Source organism: Myotis lucifugus, unplaced genomic scaffold, assembly GCF_000147115.1.
Source record: "Myotis lucifugus unplaced genomic scaffold, Myoluc2.0 scaffold_308, whole genome shotgun sequence".
Lineage (NCBI taxonomy): Eukaryota > Metazoa > Chordata > Mammalia > Chiroptera > Vespertilionidae > Myotis > Myotis lucifugus.
The window spans coordinates 347,623-371,132 of NW_005871356.1; the positions used below are offsets into that span (position 1 = coordinate 347,623).

General features: G+C 38.0%; 2 protein-coding genes across 12 annotated transcripts in view; one reads left to right on the forward strand and one right to left on the reverse strand.

Moving 5' to 3' along the window:
• The window catches only part of MTTP (microsomal triglyceride transfer protein), a 59,833-nt gene extending 54,131 nt beyond the window's left edge, over positions 1-5,702 (reverse strand). The window contains exons 1-3 of one of the 5 annotated variants that reach the window (XM_023763905.1): positions 5,598-5,689; positions 3,532-3,678; positions 1,401-1,474 (exon numbers count right to left, since the gene is read on the reverse strand). The gene's annotated coding sequence lies outside the window, so the exon portion shown is untranslated. Of the gene's footprint in view, positions 1-1,400; positions 1,475-3,531; positions 3,679-5,359; positions 5,477-5,597 lie in introns of those variants that run through there. The other 4 variants (XM_023763906.1, XM_006100280.3, XM_023763907.1 and 1 more) reach the window with 4 other exon arrangements.
• TRMT10A (tRNA methyltransferase 10A) lies at positions 5,421-22,637 on the forward strand. Of its 7 annotated transcripts, XM_023763912.1 has the most exons (9): positions 5,812-5,915; positions 6,767-6,896; positions 11,804-12,000; positions 12,967-13,150; positions 13,849-13,920; positions 14,941-15,015; positions 17,293-17,442; positions 19,444-19,549; positions 21,373-22,637. In XM_023763912.1, the coding sequence occupies exons 3-9, from the start codon at positions 11,816-11,818 to the stop codon at positions 21,636-21,638; spliced, it is 1,038 nt and encodes a 345-aa protein (XP_023619680.1). In that variant the 5' UTR covers positions 5,812-5,915; positions 6,767-6,896; positions 11,804-11,815; the 3' UTR covers positions 21,639-22,637. The 7 variants fall into 7 exon arrangements, with proteins under 7 accessions (XP_006100345.1, XP_006100344.1, XP_023619681.1 ...); XM_006100283.3 differs by lacking the exons at positions 5,812-5,915; positions 6,767-6,896 and adding an exon at positions 5,421-5,561; XM_006100282.3 differs by lacking the exon at positions 6,767-6,896 and having other exon boundaries at positions 5,794-5,915.
• Positions 22,638-23,510: the final 873 nt, after the last annotated feature.

A 23,510-nucleotide genomic window follows, 5' to 3' on the forward strand; every position in this document is an offset into this window, starting at 1 on the left:
TGTCACTGCCACACACTGATGGCGCCAGCCCAACTCTGCACCCACTGACAGCACGGAGAGATTGGGGCCAGCACTGGGTGCCGGCAGCAGGAGCGAGTGGCAGCTCCGGCAGAGGGTGTGAGCGGGGTCAGGGCTGGAAGTGGGTGCGAGTGCCTAGTGGGACCGTGATGCACAGGAGCAAAGAATTTTCAGTAACCACCAGAGGTGTGCCCCGATGACAGTGACCAGCACCCCGCCTTGTTCTGGCGCCCCGCTCAACTGCTCCACCATCCCACTGCAGCCAATGCCCGCCACGTTCCCCGCTCTGACGCTTGCTGCCGATGCCCGCCATGTTCCGCACAAGCCCCCTGATGATCAGTGCACATCATAGCAACTGGTTGTTCAGTTGCTCTGCCGTTCAGTCTATTTGCGTATTAGGGTTTTAAATATATAGACTAGAGGCCCGGTGCACGGGATTCGTGCATTGATGGGGGGGCGTGGCCTGCGGGGATCAGCCCGCTGTGGGATCACCGCTCATCTCGGTCTGCCAAGGAGCTGTGGACCCGCCCTCTGAGCAGCTGCTCCCTGGTCCAGCATCTTCTGTGGGGCCGGAACATTTGCCTCTCCAGGGGACCTGGTCAGGGCTGGGCCCAGGGACAATAGCACTGAGAGGCGGTGGAGTAGGCCTCAGTCCTGCGGCGGCCACGAACCCGCCGCCCAGCCTCTGAGGTCAGCTCTGTGAGCCTAGCGGCAGCACAGTGTGGCCTGCGGGGAGACTGGAGGCAGCGGCAGGGAGCGAGGAGGAGGAGCCTGGGGCGAGGAGGCAATGATAGCAGCCCTGCCCATTGGCCCAGGGTTCACAGTGGGAGCAGCCGCTCATCCCCGTCAGCTGAGAGGCAACTCCCACTGTGGTAGCGCACTGACCACCAGGGAGCAGCTCCTGTGTTGAGCATCTGTCCTCTGGTGGTCAGTGCACGTCATAGTAACTGGTCGACCAGTCATTCTGGTCGTTCCGCTGTTCAGTTGCTGGGCTTTTATTATATAGGATATAAAAAGCTAATATGCTAAGTGTCCTTCCCACGGTCTGACTGGTCACTATGACGTGCACTGACCACCAGGGGGCACATGCTCAATGCAGAAGCTGCCATGATGCACACACAGAAATGGCACTGTGGACCTGGCACCAACAAAACAACACTTGGCTTCCCCCAAGTGGACACAGGCTCCGCCACCACCCCAGAGCGAAAGCCCACCAAATCGCAGCTGATGCTGCCATGGCGCAAAATGCGGCCCACAGTCCAGCCCAGCCCAGCCCGCAAGCAGTGGTTATGGGCGCCGGGTAATGTCATGTTTTTGTTGACATTCAGAAGCCAAAATTGTCAACAGAATATGTCTGAAGACCAACTATTGCCACAACATACCTCTGAAGCCAGAAGCCAGCATCCTCAACAGAATGTATCTGAAGACCAACTATTGGCGCAACGTACCTCTGAGGCTGAAAGAAAGCGAAGTCATCAACAGAATATATCTGAAGAACAGTCATCGACAAGTACTACCAATACTGGTAGGAACTGCCTTCATAGTGAAAATGAGGTAAATGAGGATGCAGTTATAGAACACAGTTGTGGTGGAATGATTGTAACATGTCAATGTTGCCTATCCCTAAATTTCTCTGATGAAAAACCATCTGATGGAAAATTTATTCGATGTTGTAGCAAAGGCAAAGTTTGTCCAAATGATATAAATTTTCCAGAATACCTGGCATGTTTAAAAATATTAATGATAGCCCTAACCGGTTTGGCTCAGTGGATAGAGCGTCGGCCTGCGGACTGAAGGGTCCCAGGTTTGATTCCGGTCAAGGGCATGTACCTTGGTTGCGGGCACATCCCTAGTAGGGGGTGTGCAGGAGGCAGCTGATCGATGTTTCTCTCTCATCGATGTTTCTAACTCTCTATCCCTCTCCCTTCCTCTCTGTAAAAAATCAATAAAATATATTTAAAAAAATAAAATTAAAAATATTAATGATAAACAAAGATTTTGACTAAAAATTTCATGAAAAATATTTGTTATATCATGTTGTTATTGCTTTTTATTAATCAATTTACATATTATTTTCATGTACATTTTACTAATTTTCTTTCATCTCTGACACTTCTATTATAAAGGGTGAATAGCAATATTAAAATATTTCTTCTAATTAATTTCCTTTCAATGTGCACGAATTTGTTCACCTGACCACTAGTTATATATAGGATGAGATACTATTTGCATATAATCAATGCACATCCTCCTGTATACTTTATACTGTATAATCATCTCTAGATTACTTGTGATATCTAATACAATGTAAACACTGTGTAAATAGTTGTTATACTGTATTGTTAGGGAATAATCACACAAAAAAATAATCTGTATATGTTCAGCAGAGCACAACCATTGTAGTCTTACCTACATACAGGATGGAGCAAAAGCAGGTTTCCAGTTGTTCGTATGAAAAATAATAATTAAAAGTCATGAGAATAAACTATTTCCTGTACTCACAACTGTAAACCTACTTTTGCCCCACCCTATAGTACACATCAGCAACAACGTAACTTTAAAAAATATATATATTTTTGGTGCTTGGTTGGTTGAACATGTGAATGCCATACCTGCAGATCTGGAGGGCTGACTGTCCTCACAAGTGTGCTCTATTCCTATACCTCCCCACTCTCAACTTGCTGCAGAGTACTCTCAAACTTAACGGGATATCAGAATTAGGCCTAAAATAATGACATTTGTGATTGATTGCCCAATATTCTCAGGCCAAACATTTGGAAGAGCTCATAACTGTATTTACTACTATGTTTCTGTGTCCTAAAATTCTGGTTCTCTCTGTAGCTCCCTTCTCACTCTACAATATACAGTCCAAGTTAACAAACTGGCAACCGATCGTCTGAATGTGGTTCCCAGACATGTTTTGTTTAGCCTGCTCAGTATTTTTTTTAAAATCGCTGACAACACTTAAAAACCAAGTTTTACATAAAGATTCAGATTTCTGGCTGCTATTAAAAAATTGAGATCTGATGTCACTAGGCCCACATTTCTACTTGGAACTTATACCCTAATTAAACAGAGAATGTGCTCTCCTGTTTGTGACACTGTTCTCCCAGATAGTTTTTCTCCCTTCTTACCTTCTAGTCCTCATAACCATTATAGGTTTGTAACCATGGACTAACATCTCTTTGATTTGAATCTCTTATGGCTTAAACTACCAACTATGTGATTTTGAAATCTGTTTCAATTTAGACGTCCTTTAGACTCACAGAACCCATAGTCAAAACCAAACTATTTTTTGCAAAACCTATTTTTCCTCCACTACTGTCTAAATGGTCCAGTTAGCACAATTACATCCTACAGTTGTCCAGATTATAAAAATCCTCAGAGCTCTTCTTCCTTCCTCATCCTACTCAAAACTTTTCAGTCATGTGCCAAACTATGACATGTCTTTGCTTTCACTGTTCCCAGTATTTTAAATACCTTTCTCTTTTTATCTCGAAAACCCCTACTTACTTTCCAAGATGGAGCAAACTTATTCAACTTCTGAAACTATGTCTCTTGGTTCTAGGTGCGTTCAGTTGCTCCTTTCCACGTACAAGCATCTCACGTATGTTATATGGTATTTACTTGCTGCTGGTTCTCCAACTAGACTAGGGATTCCTTAAGGATACCAACCATGATTGAGTTAAATTTGTATCAAAACCAAGACAAAAACTATGGAACTCAAAAAATGTGTCAAACATGAATTTTACAAATTAATAAACGTGAAATTATTTTATGTTACTTTTTTTTTTTTTTGCTGGTACTTTTTTGGTGTTTGCTTAGGATTGATACTACAATCACTTCAAATTTTGCACCATGACTGTAAAGTTAAAAGAAAACTTATTCACTCCACGATGAGGGTTTTTAAAGTAACTTAAGTTTAAAAAAAATATATCTAAGGGTGCCAACTATTAATTATGAAAAAAAATATATAATTCTTCGTAACACAGATCCCTGAGGAACAACTGAACAGCTGTTAAAAGATCTGGCACATCACCATGCCAGCCTGCGTTTAATGACCTACATGTGAAGCGCTACATATCCAATTACTAATCCTCCCTCAGCTACTCTTTGCCCTGATATGGAGGCAGCTGAAAAAAGATGCCCTACTAACAAATCAAAAATGGATCCAATGCTCAATTACGAGATCTTTTAGATTTGAGATGAGGAATAAACAGAGTGACCCACAACAGTGCTACAGCTGACATGTTTTTCAAGAAATATTTGAGAGTTTAAAGCAAGGGAAGTCATTTTTGTGATTAAATTTAGATACATTTCAATTCTAGAAAACTCAAATTCTGAATTTAATTTTTATTCACTGAAACCTTTAAACATGTTCAGATACGTTTTCAAATATCAAGAATAATGTACTTCCGCCCCGCCGGTGTGGCTCAGTGGTTGAGCATCACCCAGGAACCGGGAGGTCATGCTTTGACTCCAGGCCAGGGCACATGCCCAGGTTGTGGGCTTGGGCTCCAGCAGGGGACGTGCAGGAGACAGCCGATCCACGATTCTCTCTCATCATTGATGTTTCTAGCTCTCTTTTCCTCTCTGAATTCAATAAAAAAATATATTTTTAAAAAGAAAAGTGTACTTCAGAATTGTTTTCATACTGATAGCAGTGTTCTATTCCTTTCAAACTTGATTCGTATCTTCAAATTCTGCAATAATCACTTGTTAAAAGTAGGAGCAAAAAAAAAAAAAAAAACTAAGCAGAAAACAACAATCTACTGGCTTATGTTTCAGTTCTCTCTCAGTTGACTTGGTCTATATATAGCAAAAAGATTACATAAGGTCAAGTATTATAAACAATGAAATGTCACCTGATGTTTTGCAAAACACCATAGGAAAAAGAACTCAAGGAATGAATGGAGAGTAAGATCTCCAACTGTAAGCAAGAAAAACGGCTTAAACATTCTAGCTTAAACGCACCTTATTGGGAATTTGACTTTTAAAATTTGATTTCCCATTTGAATTGTGCAAAATATATGATACTGATAACCGTCTTCTGTATGAATTATAACAAATTTAGGCAAGAGATGCTTTCCTCTCATCTCCAACACAGAAGAATGAAGAGCCATTCGTAATAACTGAGTCACTGTTTCGGGTTTTTAATTTTCAAGAGCAGGAATGTCTCAAGCCCCCCTGCCCCATCATCACCACAGGAACATATGAATGAATACATGCCCGTAGGGACACACGTGCTTTTGAATGGAAAAACCCATCTCACTGTAACGACCTCCCACTCCAAAACCCGAACTCCTGACCCGCCCCACGTGAACCCCCATCTCCACCCCACCCCGCCCGGTTTCCCAGGCTGCGGGTCCGGAGTTGGCGCAGTTACATGACGTCAGGCGTCGCCGCCGAAGCCGCCTACGTGCAGCTGCCATCCCTGCCTCTGGGAGTTGAAGTTTCCGAAGGAGGCCTCGTGAGGGTACCGAGACCACTCCAGAAGGGCTTTCTGCGCGTGCTCTCAGGTTCCCCGGAAACCCCTCGGCTCAGTAAGTCCCCGGGAGCTGAGGCTCGTGCCCGCCTACCCTTCGGTTCCTCCGGCCACAAAAAGGGCGCTCAGCCAAAGCCGCCCTCGGTTAGCAACGAGGGCTTCCGGGAAAGAGGGAAGCGGGGCTGTGGGCGTGGCACCCGGGACCCCGTCCCGAAGGAAGTGACGTCAGTTAGCGCGCGTCCCCGCGGCCCAGCAGGAAGCTCCCTGATTGGGTGGTTTCAGCTGAGTCCCGCCTCTGGAGTGCGTAGGCCGGCGCGTGGCCTGGCGGAGCGAGGCACCGCCCTCCGCGGGGGGTCTCCTGCTGTGGACAACTCTTTGGGGGTCGGGATCCAGTCCCTAGTTTGCGAAGAGTGTGAGTGTCCGGAGAATGAAGGGAGGGGAACCCTGCAGCCGGAAGGGCCGGGCAACTAGCTGTGGTTTTGCCCCTGGTGCCCAGAGACCGTGGGCAAGTCGCTGTACCTCGTGAACCCTCATCTCGTTTCTCCAGCGAGAGGCCGACCTGGCAGAGCTCTGCGTTGTAGGGACCCCGTGCAAGTGGCTGCAGGTGCTTTTAGGCCGCATCGTGGGGAGCTCAGGGCGGTTTTAAAACCGAGGTGTTACTTGATTACACCGAAATACTATTTTAAGTGTTAGAATTCGGGCGTATTTGTAAAGACAGAGGAGAGCAAGCGATGGTTTTCTCACTTGTTTTTTAAATCCTCCCTCTCTCCCCATCCCGGCCCAACTCCGCCCAGGGCCTGACAGTTGACCCGAGCGCGTTTTAAAAAGGCCACTCTTTCCCTCTCCCGGTCAGGTCAGTTGATGCCATTCTGCAGCTATTTCAGCGTTCGTTGGGATCCTTCTGGAAGGGAGTCTGTCATAATTTATGAAGACTTTACTAGTATTTTAGCCCAATCAATAAAATCCATGAAAGTTTTTTGTTTTCTTTAACTTTGCTTGGGCCATTCGCTTTTTTGTTCCCAAATGTGTTCTTCCTGCCGAAATATGTATTAAGAAGCGGAAATAAATAATGAAACACTTTATCATGTATTCATCCCACATCAGATGGCCTTAGTCATATTTATACGTTCTTAGCTTTATAAAACCACAACCTATTTCTGTGACTAAATTAACCATCTTTTAAAAAAATTCTATGCTAAACAATTTCACACAAATATTTCTATAATTGCTACAAAACAGTGTTCTGAAATATTTGCGGCTCAGGGTTGGATGAATGAACATGTACTGTGAGTGTCGCTGCATGTGAAGGAGGAATGCAAAGCTCTGCCACGGAGCTTATAAACTGGACAAAACCGAAATAGGAAAGCAGGCATACCTAGTAAACATCGCACAGGTATTTTGCTTGATATGTAATCTGAACAAGCTAGTGCATAGGAACTGCTTATTGCAGGTACAGAGAGTGGGAAATGGCATGTGTCCTTGTATGTACAGTGTGCTGTAAACAATAACGCGGAGGATCGCCAGCTAACGTTTTTGTTGTATCTAGCTTATTCAGATCTTTAAAAAAAACTCACTTTCTGCAGTGCATTTTCTTAATTGGGAAGAGCTTTAGAAATGGTAATGATGTTGACCAGTGTGTGATCTTGCTATGTATTGGACAGGGCGTTTAAAAATGTTGCTATGCAATGATGGGCCAAGTTACATTTAACGCAAACTTCTTAAGATGGGAAAGGCAAAAGCTCCCCCTGGTGTACCTGAGCTGTAAAATGTTGCTATAAAATTGCTTTTTAAAATTTTCATGTTATAGAGCAAATCAACACTTGCAGTTCTTTAATATAATTGAGAACTATAGCAAAAAACTATGCCAATGGTAACAGAAATAGTCTCTCTTAAAATATTATTGTTTCATGAAGAGAGTAATTTGTTTCCTGTGAATTTTAATTGTGCTTTTAAGTTTGCATGTTTAGCTTAATGGACAGGTTTAACTTATGCTTTCTCCATCCTACATTGTTTTGGATACATGCCTTACTGACTTTAATATAGTATCTATGGAAAGGAAGTAAAATAAAAGTGATCCTGGGGATCACAGTATTTATTTTAAAATTTTCTCCTAATGTTGTCAGGCTTATTGAGTTTCCTCTGTCTCTCTGTTCTTAAATTGAATGCTTACTTTATTTTCCAGCTTTTTAAAAATTATTAATGAATACACTCAAGGTTATACATTTATCTCTACCTTTTTGCTTCCATTTCTCATTCTATAATCCAGGTCTTTTAACAGCATATATATATATATATATATATATATATATATATATATATAATATCATTCTATATATCTGTCTGAATTCTGGAATTCTGAGTCAGATGGTCAGGATGTCTTCTAATCCATCAGTTACCTCTTGGGCTACAGGTAATCTGGAGTTTATCTCACGTGTTGAAATTTTTATATTTTCACTCGCTGGTTTCCAAATGGGTTCTTTTTCATGTATTCTTATTTCATGTATTCTTTTGTGCCTGTTTTTGTGTCCCAATTTCCTGTTTTGTTTTTATGGTTCTTACTCCTTATAGTCTCTGAAAGATTCCAACCACTTATTTTAAAGTCATTTTCATATCACCCTATTATTTCCAGTTTATATAGAATGAATTTATCTCCTGATTGTTGCTTTTGTTGTTTCTATTTTTACCTTTTCTTTTTGTAATTTTGCTTTGCAGACTAATCTTGCATGGAGTTAGCATCTCCTCTCTGCAAACCAACCATCTGGTACTGACCTTGCGGTCGCTCCCACTCCTGGCCCCGTTCAGTGCTTCGGCCCACAGTAGACTTTGTATAGGTGACTCAGAATTCTAATCATGTGGTGTCATAAGTTCATACATCACCTCAGGGGCTTGGCCCAGAGGCTGTTTCCGCTTCCTTCAAGTTTCCCTCAAGTCCTCAACTTCTAAAAGCAAGTCTGATTTTACCCATTTTCAGCCTTTTTCATGAGGAAGCCTCACCTCCCACAATAGGTTAAGGGTTCATCTTAAACGGTCTCCCATCTCTCCTACCTTCTGTCTTGGGTTATTATTATTCTCCCTACTTTAAATCTAGGGAAACTCCCAATTGCCTTTGCACAGCAGACCCAACAGAAACTGTTCTAGATCTTGTTTGGTTCTTGTTTTGACTATACCTTTTTTGTTTTTCCTTTGTATCTTTTATTTAGTATTGTCATGTATTTCAAGTCAGGGTGCCTCAAAACATGAACTTTTGGCTATCTTCTCTAGGAAGTCCTAATATTTTTATTCGGTAGCATATGAATAAAGCTGTTTTTCCTCCTTTCAGTGACACAAATCTCAGAGCCCTCCAACAGCAGGGTTGAAGTGGCATAGCTCTTTTACATTCTCTTGAAAATCCTTATTTTCTAAATAGCATTTTGGATTCCTGGAAAATAGAGTTAGATCTGTGTTTGACTCAACCCTATTACTTCATTTATCTATTCATCCAACAAGTGTTTTGAGGACCCACTTTGTGCTAAATTTGTTCTAGCTGCCTTGTTTCTTAGGAATTTATTTAGTTTTGCAATTTGGGGCAAGCTATTTAACCTCAACTGTGCTTTCTTTATAAAGTAGGCATAACACTTGTCTACCTCATAGGGTTGGTTTTAAGGATTAAATTAGATACTTTTTAAATTAAGCACTGTAAGAATTGTTTGCTATTACTATTTTCATTATTTTAAAAAATCCTTTGTAATAATACCATAGTCACTCATTTATTTATTTCACCAATATATAATAAACAGCTTAGTGCCAGGCACCGTGTTAGTATTGGCAATATAATGTGAGGCAAAAGTAGACATCATCCCTACCCATATGGAGTTTTCCGTGTAGAATCAAACTTGAGTTGTCATATCTAGCAGGTGTGCCTGTAAACTAAGGATACGGTTTGGTTAGTGGTTTAAGGAAAACTTGTGAACTCTTACTTGGATTACTAGATGATACTTTTTCCTTTTTAGTAATTTTGTGACCTAGTAAAATACCAGGGTTTTTGCTGTAGCTCCCAAAGCACAGCTTAAAATTTCTTATCTCGCAGTCAAAATTTGGTAAACTTTCCAAGTTTGCTTAGTTATCCCTGTATGTCCTGTTATCACATTGTACTTTTAAAGAAAGCAAGAACCATATAACAAAACTACTGCTCAAATTGTGTTCTGCAAAGGTTTTGTCCTTTCATTTTCTGAGTTGTGTGGATTTTTCTTTTAGATGTTACCTTCTCTGCACAGACTTCTTAGCTATTTCTATAAGTAGAAGAAGTCATATAATTTTCTTTAAGGCCATTAGAACATTTGCAAGCTTCATGCTTAATCTTTGGTAGGGATTAAATAATAAATACATTTTTAAGCTTTGGTGTTAAAAATCTGTTAAAGAGAAATCTCAGTATTTTTAGCTTTTTTCCCTAATGTGAAGGGAAGTTCAGTTCTGGGTAATAGACATAAAGATTTGGGTGGCTAAATCTAAATGAAGATGTTTGAGATGGCCCTAAGTATTCTACAGCTGATTTCAGAATCAACTTAAATATTTTGTTTCTTAGCCATGACTAAAGTGGAATATTTACAATTACATATTGATAATGAAATATATGGAGGTAGGGCAACCAGATTTGTTTTCCGCACTATCCAAACTACACAGATCTATAGCATATCTTCCGTCAAAAACTAATTATGAATGTATATCCCCAGTCCTAGTTAGGGTGTGTACGGGAGGCAGCCAGTTGATGTGTCTCATATTGATGTTTCTCTCTCTCTTCCTCACCCCCTCCCTCCCTCCCTTTCACTCTTTAAAAATCACTGGAAAAATATCCTCGGATGAGGATTAACAAAAAATATTTTTTAAGTGCTTAATATTTTTATATTATAAAACAATATATTCTCATTTTAGAAAATGCAGAATATCATGGGTAAGAATCATTTTTGTGTGTATGCTTTTTAAAACAAAATTGGATAAAATGTATATATTTCTTGTTTTGATTTTCTTATCTAACATAACCATTTTTCTTTATCACTAAATAATGTTGGGAAACATTATTTTTACTGGCCATTTAGTATTCCAAGCCCCTGTCATGGATAAGTTATAATTTATTTAATCCCTTTTGCTGACATTCAAGTAGTTTTTAATTTTTCATTGTTGAAAATAACGCTGCAGTATATACAAACCACTGTTTTGATTTCCGTGGTTTCCATTACCTGTGATCAACCAGCCTAAAAATATTAAATGGAAAATTCCAGAATTAAGCAATTCGTAAGTTTGAAATTGCACAGTTCTGAGTAGTGTGATGAAATCTAAGGCCATCTCGCTCCATCCCACCCGGGATGTGAATCATCCCTTTGTCCAACGTATTTGCTGTATACTCTGCCCAACCATTAGTCACTTAGCCATCTCAGTTATCAGAGAGAGAGAGAAACCTTACTTATATAACTTTCATTATGCTACATTATAAAATTTTTCTATTGTTAATCTCATAAAATTTTAAAAATGCTAATATTTATAATATAAACATACTTATAAATTAATTTTAATATTTTTACTATGATTATAATTATAAATTAAACTATTATATGTTTGTTTAGGAAAAAACATAGTATATAAAGGGTTCAGTATTATCCACCTTTTTGGGCATCCACTGGGGATCTTAGAATGTATCCACTGAAGATAAGAGGGGACTACTGCATACCCTTTTGCATTTTGTGTATATTTCTGATTCATTTACAGGAATTTATTCTAAGGAAGTAAATTACTGAATGAAGGGTATTAGTATTTCAAAGCTCTTGAAACATAAATCTGTGTTGCCTTCTGGAAAAATTGTGCCATGAAAGCACCCCATTTCATTACATGGTCTTTGTCAGTAAATAACATTTAATTGTATAAATTTTCATTTAAAAAAAAATCCTTGGGTGAGGACATGTTTATTGATTTTTAGAGAGCGAGGAAGAGATAGATAGATAGATAGATAGATAGATAGATAGATAGATGGATGATAGATGAGCAAGAGAGAGAGAGAGAGAGAGACATCGATTGGTTGCCTCTTGTACACTCTGACTGGGATAGAACCCACAACCTAGGTGCCTAGGTATGTGCCCTAACCGGAATGGAATCTGCAGCCTTTGGGTGTACGGGACAATGCTCCAACCAACTGAGCCATCCAGCCAGGGCTAAATTTTTATTTTTATTCATTTCTGAAATGGTTTAATTTTAATAACATCTATTGGTTATTTGGTGTTTACTTTTCTGTGTGTGAATCATCTATGTCAAAGTTGCTTTTCAATTTTTCAGAGGCATCAAATAATGTCATCTGAAATGGTGCCAGCAATTATTGAGACTTCTAATGTTGAAAGAAAGCAAGACTTAAGTGAAGATCAAGAGGAAAGTCAGAAGCCAAGATTAGATGAAGAGTTTGAACCAATATCTAAACGACAAATGAAAAAGCTAATAAAACAGAAACAATGGGAAGAACAACGAGAACTCCGCAAGTATGTTTCAAAATGCATTCTCCCCTATTCAAAAATATGGAATGTTGGGCCTTTCATGGTCCTTTGACACATTAAAGTAATTGTGTTAATTAAAATTGGGACTATGCATATTGTTAACTAACACTGTCAATTGGCTGTTAAAACTATGTTTTGAATTTCTTTTTAGCAGTGTTTATGAATTTACACTGCACACTTTTTCTCACCCAAAATCTATTGTGAGTAGCAGCACAATTTCTGAAATAACCAACTTAGGAAGGGGATATAATTAGCAAAATGTCCTAGATATGGAACAAAAATAACCTCAGAAAGATCAAATTTAGGCCTAACATTGATTTTTTTAGAAGAACTATTGCAGGTTTTGAGAACAGTTAGGTTGAAGCTGTCATTAAACGGGTGGGCAAAAGTAGGTTTACAGTTTTGAGTATACGGAACAGTTTATTCTTGTATTATTATTTGTTGTGTTTTTTTGTATTGCAGTAGTAAACCTACTTTTGCCCACCCCTGTATAATGCCAAAAGTTACTGAGAGAAAATAAACTATAGTTGATGCAGATTAGAGAAAAAAAATATATGAGATTTTTTTTCACTAACAATTTTACTTTGCCTTTTTTCTACACCATATAAATGTTGCTTGAAAATCATGTAGGGGAAGAATGATACAAGTGAAACATATCACAGCTCTCAAATTAAGTATTTGTAAAGTTTTCTTATAATATGATCCCAATAATAAATGAGTTTATTAGTAGTATAGTAAGGATTTGTGTAAAAAGCATTATACTGTTTTTACAAACCCATTTTCTTCCTTTCTAAATTTTTAGATGGACTGTGTAAAATTGCTGATATCTGACCAATTTTGGTCCACAAAAGTGGCAGTTTCATATGGTTTAGCCTGCTGATGTAAAAAAGTAATGTTTCTTTATCTATTTAGAGGAGTCTTGTATGTGAATCTATAAATAACACCAAAAAGTTACTTCAATACTGATTTTAGACAAAAGAGGAAGGAAAAACGCAAGAGAAAACAATTGGAGCGGCAGTGTCAACTGGAATCAAACTCAGATGGAAATGATAGAAAACGTATTCGAAGAGATGTTGTTCACAGCACACTTCGCCTTATCATTGACTGTAGTTTTGACAGCTTGATGGTATTAAAGGTATGAATCATTGTCAGAAAAACCCTGTAGGTAAACTAGGCTGAGTAATTCTTTAATCTGTAATATCACTTTGATATAAATTTATGTACTAAAATGCATCTTAAATCAAGTTTTCCAAGCTCTGTGACCCCTAAATTAAACGAGCTAATAAATTCCTCTTATGTATATGTGTGTGGTGACAGGAGAGACAAACACCATGATTAGATTATAAAACTCAGTAACTGCATATTGATCATAAAGATCTGTGAGTGGTTTTCTTTGTCCTAATCACAATTAAGAAAATAAGAAGTATGATTGTCTTAATAGAATTATTTCTTATTTAATAGTTTTAGAAGCCTGGTTATTTAAACAATGCTAGTGAAGAGAAGATACTTTAATTACTTTCCAAGCCATTGATAAGTTATAAAAATAGTAATAGTATGGCTGAAAGAGAATTTCTTGAGTAAATTTTTTCATGAACTAGCATTTTAAGTAGATGCAGAATATGAAATAATGGTTCACTTGCAGAGTGTTGACTTATGGTAATTTTGTTAGTTATGTAAGGAAATTGAATGGAAATTATCAGAAAGGACTTGTATTTCAAAAGAAAAAAATGTACCTGTCTAGTTATTTCTTCTGCTTATTCTGTTCCACTAAGATTGTGGAATGGCCATAGGTGATTTTGAAAACGATGCTTTAAAAATTGCACTCTTTTATAGGACATTAAGAAACTTCATAAGCAGATTCAACGATGTTATGCAGAAAATCGACGAGCACTGCATCCTGTGCAGGTATGTTTGAGAGATTTAAAACAGTTTCCTTTCTTATATTTCCCTTGGGAAACGGCATAGATAATCCTGCCTGTCTTTACAAGAGTCTTACAGATAATCCTTCTTCGAGAACAAAATGCCTATTTGAAACATGTTTTCTACAAAGATAAAGTAAAATATTTTAAACAGTTTTTCACATATGTCGTTCTCAGATACACTGCCCAGTTATCATCAGTCTTGTCCACACTGACCTGCTCATTTCTGTGTAGTTGAACATCTTCACTGAAGGATATACACATATTTTCATACTAGTTTCTTAGCTCTCATTCCTTCTATTCTGGAGAGTAGGGGGAACTGATGTGTGCTGTGTTACCTGTTGGTAGGTTTATTCTACTTAAAAGATTCTGAGTCACTGATAATTTTGAAAAGTACTTCCTTAGCTAGAGTGAGGGAGTGCTTTGTGAGACTAGCTGCCTGCTGTCAAGAGGTGCCTGCTGTTTGAAATCTCGGTGACCTAAAATTAATACTGGCTCACTGAGGTTGAGAACTAGAAATTCTTAATAAATGTTTGGTTAGATATTTTCTTCTTATCAAGTGATAGTAATTTTATATTTTTACATTTTATATTCTTCCCATCCTTGCTTAGACTTGAAATAGTGTCAGGTTTTAGAATCAAAGAATTATGGAGACTTGGGACTAGTAAAAAATAACAGTGGTGGCAAAAGAAAGGGAAAGGAAACTTGACATGGGAGTGAGGAGTTTGTTGAAAAGTGATCATTAAGGGAAAGGCTGATTATGGGTGCTTGAAAAAATGGGATGAAAATGTAGATGCCATAAAGAAGTTATTGTAGAAATGACACAAAACATGTCATTTCTACCACAAATTTATTCTTGTATGTTTAAAGCGTGCCACAAATTATTTTTTTTCTAGAATGAAAATATATTGTGTTTCATTGACAATCAGATTAGTGTATGAGGGAAATAAAATATTGTACTTTAATAGTCATTTGCTCTCTCTTCCCTTGCTGATGACTCTATCAGTTTTACTTGACAAGCCATGGAGGCCAGTTGAAAAAGAACATGGATGAAAATGACAAAGGATGGGTCAACTGGAAGGTAACTACAGTAGATTAACTCTCCCATAATTTCAAGTAGTTTTAAGCTTAAAGGTCTACATTTTTTACCCAAATTCTACATAATGTTAATTAATACAGGAGTCACCAGTCTCCAAACCCTGTGTGTCTCTGTACCTAAGTTTAAGGGAATAAGGGAAGCTAAAAAGACTGCGATGTCTGCTTGTACTTGCTCCGATTAAATCTCACTTCTATTTTGCCCCCAACTTTAAAACATATTTTTAAGAAGGAAAAATTTTAAAGGTGTTTATTCATTCTCTACCTAGCAAACTGGCGTTGCATTATTTGTAAGAGTGAAGTCACTCTAAAATTTGAAAATATACTTGCATTGTTGCTTCTAAATCTGTGCTCTCCCATGTCCACATGTGGCTATTGAATTCTTGAAATGTGAGTGGTCTAAATTGAGTTGTGCTATAAATGTGAAGTATATATTGGATTTCAAAGATTTAGTACCTATCCCCCTAAAAAGAATGTAAAATATCTCCTTGAAATTTTAAAAAAGATTATATGTCGAAATGATAACATTTTGGGTATATTATGTTGAATGCAATGTATTAGTAAAATTAATTTCACGTATTTCTTTTCACTTTTTTTAATGTGGCCACAGGTAGATTTAAAATTACATATGTGGCTCACATTTTTTATAGGACTAAACCATTCTCAGTCATTTGCAAAAATGACTAATAGATTGGCTTTAGTACCAATTCATGAGGAATCCTATTCAGAGAAGTACTGGGTTATTCTTGTATTTTTTTTCTTTCTCAAAGCCAGTTCTCACCATGACAAACTTTTCCTCTTACACTCTCTAATCCCATAATGACTGCATTTATTTTATTAATAGCCTATAGTGTAAACATTTTTAAAGGCTTTTTAAAGTTTTAAGTACAATATGTTTACCAAGTTTTATTATCTGTCCTATTTTCCTGAGAAATAATGTAATCAGTTAGAGAAGGTATACTTTCAGTTATTTTGTGGCTTGTTAAATTTATTGTTTATACCACCAGCTTTCCAGAGAAACATAAGTTCATCGTTCTTTAATTTCAAGTCCCTCTTGGGGCGCTTATTAACTATAGGACCCAAATTTATAATAAAACATTTTTAGAAAGGTGATTGCTTATTAATCAACTAGAGGCCTGGTGCACGAAATTCGTGCACTTGAGAGTAGGGGAGCCCCTCAGCCCAGCCTGTGCCCTCTCGCAGTCCAGAAGCCCTCGGGGGATGTCTGACTTATGGCTTAGACTCGCTCCCCATGGTCCTAAGCCAGCAGTCGGGCATCCTTAGCGCTGCCATGGAGGCGGGAGGGCTCCAGGGTATGTCTGGCCCATCTCTCTCAGTCCCGATCGGCTGGACCCCAGCAGCAAGCTAACCTACCATTTGGAGCGTCTGCTCCCTGGTGGTCAGTACACGTCATAGCAACTGGTCGACTGCCCCCTGGTGGTCAGTGCACATCATAGCGAGCGGTTGAGTAGCCTTAGCATATCATTAGCATATTACTCTTTGATTGGTTGAATGGACAACCGGACACTTAGCATATTAGGCTTTTATTATATAGGATAGGTTATACATTTTAGGTGAGACAAGTTCTGCTTCATTTTTTATTTCCTTAAAGGTTGAATGTCTGGTTGAATGTCATCTGAATCTGATGATGTATTTTCTTTTATTCTATCAATATAATTTGCAAAATTCTGACTGCCAACTGGTGTTCAGTTTTGTACCTCTGATCTAACAGTTTTGATGAAGATGATTTTATAGGTGTATCATTGTAGAAATGGATTCATGGACTTTATTAAATCTACAAGCACTTTCTTTTGATGATTTGTGTAGACAGAGAGGAAATAATTGGAGAAAACCAGGAAATAATGTGAGCAAATATGTGACAAAATGCTTTTGTTGGAGCAGAGATAAACTTAGAAAGGGTAGGTTAGTGCCACATTCAGGAAAGAGTTACTAAGGAATTTCAGTTTTATCCTACAGATGAAAATAAAACATGGAAAGTAGTGTTTTTAGAAAATGAGTCTACCATTAGTGTGTGGAAGTAAATTGGAGGGATCTGAGGCTAAAGACAGGGAAGTAGCATTAGGAAGCCACTTAAATAATTGAGGTGTAGGTGACAAGGAATTTAAGTAGTAGGTTATAAATAATGCATTGCAGCATTCTTTCAGACTTCTTTTCATATGATTTACTTCCTTTCAAATTGATTATTAGCCAATTTTCACAAAATCCTATTAATTAATCACATCTGTCCCCATGTGTCTTAAAGGATATCCACATTAAACCAGAACACTATATTGAATTCATAAAGAAAGAAGATCTGATTTATCTTACATCAGATTCACCTAATGTACTGAAGGAATTAGATGAATCAAAGGCTTATGTGATTGGAGGATTAGTAGATCACAACCATCAAAAGGTACTAAGTTTTTATTTTTGCTTTTGCTTGTACTTAAAATTGATATATCAATTTTCTTAATAGTAACAATAATACTTTTGGTTAGTAGCAATAATACTGGTGATAGCTGATCTCTACTGAGTGCCAGCTATATTTCAATCACCTTTTTGGCTAAGCAAAACATTTCACATACAAGATTGGGCAAATGTAGGTTTATAGTTGTTCATATGGAAAATAATACACTAATTAATAAATAATAATATAAGAATAAACTCTGTGTTTCACATACTCACAACTATAAACCTACTTTTGCCCCCCCTGTACATTACTATGGTTAATCCTCACTTATAAACCAGTGAGGTCAGTGCTGATATTTTCTGCATTTTAAAGCTGAGGAAATGGAAGCCTAAAGAAAATAAGTCTAAAATTAATAGTAGTAGGTAGTAAAGCAGATATTTGAAACCTGATAAATTGTTCTGGAGCCCAGATGCTTAAACAATATGCTGTATTGATAGAAGATGCTGCTATTAATCAATTTCTAGGCCACTGGTAAAATTTATAACAAAACTGATCATTTTTATTTTAAATACGTGATTTTCATGGGATGTGTTTTCTGTTCTCTTATATTTCTACTTTTGTCTCTCCACCTCCTCATCCTCATTTGAATGAAAAATTACAGAAGTACACTTTCTAAGAGAAAATATCATTTTGTACTTTGCCAGCTAGTTAACAACATGCTAAATTCAACCCAACTAAAGAAAAAGCATGTTTACTAAGTGTCTGAGGAAATATTATCATCAGAATAATACAAATTCAGTATTCTTATGTAGCACCACTGTGCAGTAGAACTTTTTCTAATGTTGGAAATACTTGTATCATTCTGTCCAGTGTGGTATTCCTGTGGCTATTGAACACATGAAATGTGTATAGTATAATTGAGAACAGAATATTTTAAAATTGTAACAATTTAAACTTAAATAGTCACACGTGGCTCTTATTGGACAGTGCATCTCTATAGCATCAGAGGGAATTTTATCAGAATGACCTTTAGCCTTTTTATTATTTTCTTAGTGGAAATATTCTATTTTGTTACTTATATAAAACCAAATTTTTATCTTTCATGTTATTATTTGTCCCTAAAATATGCAAACTACTGGTTGAGAAATTTAGTTCTTCCTTCTCTGTACTATCTTTTGGCTATTTCAGTTCTGGTTAGACCTAGGCTTTAAGGATTTTAATTTTGAGAAGAAAGAAAATTCATATTCAGTATTCTTTTAATTGACAGAAGGGAAAAATTAAATTTATAGGCAATTAAAAATTTTTTTCAATTCAGCTTTTTATAGAATTTTTTTGGTTATTTGTGCCTCCTAGTGTTATGTAATTGAAACATAATTTTATCTGTATGTCTTTTGTATTCATGGAAAGAGTGATGGTGCTTCTCTAGGAGTTCTGATTGAGTATTTTAAACTTTAAGAGAAAGGTGGTATGGAACGGTGAAAAGGTGTTTGAATCAGGAGGCATAAGGCAAGTTTTTCCTATGGTTCTGCCACTTAGGAGCTTTTTGGCAGAGCAGGGAACATGTCTTTGGTTTCCTCACTTGTAAATTGGTTAAAACAAAAGGCCTAAACCAGGGGTCCTCAAACTACGGCCCGCAGGCCACATGCAAATACAAATATTGTATTTGTTCCCATTTTGTTTTTTTACTTCAAAATAAGATATGTTCAGTGTGCATAGGAATTTGTTCATAGTTTTTTTTTAAACTATAGTCCGGCCCTCCAGCGATCTGAGGGACAGTGAACTGGCCCCCTGTTTAAAAAGTTTGAGGACCCCTTGCCTAAACATTCTGACTATCCTTATTGTCAAGAGAATATTTCCAAATTAGCAGTCAAACACAGACACACACAAACACACTCACTTCAGATAATGTTCTCTGAACTAAAGTCTTTCTTAAAAATTATTTATTTGTTGTAGACTTTAAAGTAATTTAATGTTCTAGTCCAAGTTATAGTGTCTTTGTTTTAGGGACTCACATATAAACAAGCATCAGATCATGGAATTGACCATGCACAGCTACCCCTTGGAAATTTTGTGAAGATGAATAGTAGAAAAGTTTTGGCAATTAATCATGGTAAGCTATAAGGAGATAAAGTGAAAATGTATCTGAGTGAACATTGTGAAAATATAAAATATACACCTTGCTAGAAACAAAATTATAAAATGTAATGATTTATAATTTGAATATAGAAATAATACATGCATATTTTATAAAATTTTGAAAATACAGAAAAACATAAAAATAACCTATAATTTCACTACCCAGAGATACTTGGTATTAACTTTTTGGTGTGTTTCCTTCCAGTTCCTTCCCTATGCATATATATTATTATTTATAACATAATTGGATTCTTACTCCATTACATAAAATATTATAAATCTGGGTGTTTTCCCTCATTTATAATTATACTAGAGGCCCGGTACACGAAATTCGTGCACGGGGTGTGTGTGTGTGTGTGTGTGTGTGTGTGTGTGTGTGTCCCTCAGCCCAGTCTGCAACCTCTCCAATCTGGGATCCCTCTCACAATCCAGGACTGCTGGCTCTTAACCGCTCGCCTGCCTGCCTGCCTGCCTGATTGCCCCTAATTGCTTCTGCCTGCCAGCCTGATCACCCCTAACCACTCCCCTGCCAGCCTGATTGACGCCTAACTACTCCCCTGTTGGCCCGATTGCCCCTAACTGCCCTCCCCTGCCATCCTGGTCACCCATAACTGTCATCCCCTGCAGGCCTGGTTGCCCCCAACTACCCTCCTCTGCTGACCTGGTCACCCCCAACTGCCCTCCCCTGCTGGCCTGGTTGCCCCCAACTGCCCTCCCCTGCTGGCCTGGTCACCCCCACCTGCCCTCCCCTGCCAGCCTAGTTGCCCCTAACTGCCCTCCCTTGCCGGCCCAATTGCCCCTAACTGCCCTCCCCTGCAGGCCTGGTCACCCCCAATTGCCCTCCTCTGCTGGCCTGGTCCCCCCCCCCAACTGCCCTCCCCTGAAGGCTTGGGTCCCCCCCAACTATCCTCCCCTGCCAGCCTGATTGCCCACAACTGCCCTCCCCTGACGGCCATCTTGTGTGTTGGAGTGATGGTACATTTGAATATTAGCTCTTTATTAGATAGGGTTTTTCCATGTCATTGAATTATTGTTAATGGCTATATAATAGTCATCATCTGAATATATAATTATTAACCATTCTTCTATTAATGATTTTTTTTTTGTTACTATTGTAAATAACATTGTAAAAGACATTCTTAGACATTTGTCTGGAGTTTTTAGTAGAGATTTTTGTTGATGCACAACTGTTTATTGGGCTCTTTTTATGTGCTAAGAACTTTATGGTAGACTATAGGGAATTTACTAATTCCAGGACTGAGCTTCTAAGACCTTTGATAGATTGTGGAAATTACTTTTCCATGAAGTAATCCAAATTGACCCTTCAACAATGTATTAATGTGAGAGTAATTTGGAGACAGTATTAAATTTTAACTCTAAATATGAAACAAAAAGCAGGCAAAATGTTCCCTAGAGTGAGTGGCGCTGTATAGGAAAAATAGAAGAAATTTAGATTAATCCTAACCTTTTTTTTTTCTAGTTTTATGTTAGCACATAAAGGATAAAGTAGTGAAAGGGATAAAGAATAGGAAGGAAGCAAAAAGATTCTCTGTGTATTAATTATTACTGACAAGGAATAATGGTTAACTTCTAAGTGCTTAAGAATGGAATTGAAGAAAAGCTAAAGAACAGGCTTGAGAGCTTTGGGGCAAATTGATTCTGAGAGCCAATAGGGAAACAAGGTGATAAGGACAAAGTAGAAATTATTAGGACATAGTATCAATGCATTTTAAAATACAGTATGCAACATTGTGATGAACTTGGCTAAGAAATGTATAGAGTTTGTCTTTGTTTCAGTGTTTGAGATTATTCTGGAATACCTGGAAACAAGAGACTGGCAAGAAGCATTTTTTACTGTCTTACCTCAAAGGAAAGGAGCTGTTCCCACAGACAAAACCTGTGAAAGTTCTTTGCATGACAAGACGTCTGCTAGGGTTGAAGGTGGATTGGACAGTGATTCCAGTGAGGAAGAAACTAGCAGAAATGAACTAGATTCACCACATGAAGAAGAAAAGCAGGATAAAGAAAATAGCACTGAATCTACAGTGCACTCTACACCATAGGAATGTCATCTGGGTTTTTTTGTGTGTGTGCATTTTTTTTTTTTCTGGTTAAGGAAAAACTAGGAGAAAATGAGGTGCTTCATAGAATATTCAAATTGGAAGAAAATTTTATTTTTTGTTATTTCTGTTGTGAATATTATAGAGTGGATAAACTTACAGAGTGGATAAAAAGTCCTCGTAAGAAAGTACTTTTTGTTTTTGCATAAGATTTAAAAAAGATGTAATTTTTAAAAATAGTTTTCTAAGCCTCAAATAAGTTTTTTTGAGGATTTTACTTTAATAATAAATCTTCATTCTCTTATTTACTGGGTTGTATTATTCAGAATGTGCCTTCTGATCCTTTAGTTTTATTATTTTATGTTTATATCAATGTCTTTCTGATTTATGCCTATTTGTGAAAGCAGATATTCACAAATTTTCTGTAAGTGCACCATTTTCAGTATGGGAAATGTATTTGCAACTTTTATATTCAATTTAGTAACTTCAAGGGAATATTGTGATTTTAGGAAAAAGTATCCGATCGATATACTCTACAATTTATTTCTTTTGTACTATGGACTTGTCTCTATTTCTGCCTCTTGGTGGTTCTAATGTAATCACTGAAGAATTAATCTAATATATTTTTATTTTATTTTTTTAATATATTTTTTAATTCAAACAATGGTGGTAAATTATTTCAATTACAAACTTAATTTTTCAGGCTAGACTATATTAAAAGGCCATTGAAGGATCAATTTTATCTTTACTTAAAAAGAAATAGCTCTCAGCAGCTATCTTTTCGTTCCATATAAACTTTTTAAAGTTTTTTTGAAAATCGGTTGATTTTTAAAGTAAATAAATTTATATGTACATCTGCCTACTATCATAAGCAAGCTAATGTAAATATATATTTCTGTAACTAATATAAGCATGTATGAAAATATTCATATACTGTATGTACATGTTTGTCCATATCATGTATGATTCTTATTTAACGATAAACAGGATTGAGTTGCCATATATGTGTATTTGTGTGAATGGTTGTGTTCAACAATACTAAGGAATTTGAATTTCATGAAGTGCAAATTCTATAACTAAACATTTGTATAAGGACATTGGCAAGGGAATAAGGGGCTAAATGAGATGTTTTAGTTTCCTACCAGGAACTGTAGAGTAGTTATGTTTAAAATAAGCGATTGTTCTTTGTCACAGCTATAGTAAGATTTCAGAAGCCTTCATTGATGATAAATGAAGTTTCTGTTCTTTTTACTCACCGGCATCTTAAATTATATACACACTAGAGGCCCGGTGCACAAAAATTTGTGCACTCCAGGGGGTCCCTTAGCCCAGCCTGTGCCCTCTTGCAGTCTGGCATCCCTCAGGGGATGTCCACCTGCTGGCTTAGGCCCGCGCCCTGGGGGAATTGAGCCTAAGCTGGCAGTCAGACATCCCTCTGGCAGCCCGGCAGCCCTCGGGGGATGTCCACTTGCCAGCGGGGAGCAGGCCTAAGCTGCAGTCGGACATCCTTAGCGCTGCTGAGGAGGCGGGAAAGGCTCCTGCCATCACCACTGTGCTGGTAGCCATCAGCCTGTCTTGTGGCTGAGCAGAGCTCCCTCTGTGGGAGCACACTGACCACCAGGGGGCAGCTCCTGCATTGAGCGTCTGCCCCCTGGTGGTCAGGTGGTGGCCATAAGTGACCAGTTGATTCCCAGTCGCTCTGCTGTTAGGGGTCAATTTGCATATTACCCTTTTATTATATAGGATAGAGGCCTGGTGCATGGGTAGGGGCCGGCTGTTTTGCCCTGAAGGCTGTCCCGGATCAGGGTGGGGGTCCTGCTGGGGTGCCTGGCCAGCCTGGATGAGGGCTGATGACTGTTTTTCAGGCTGGCCAAG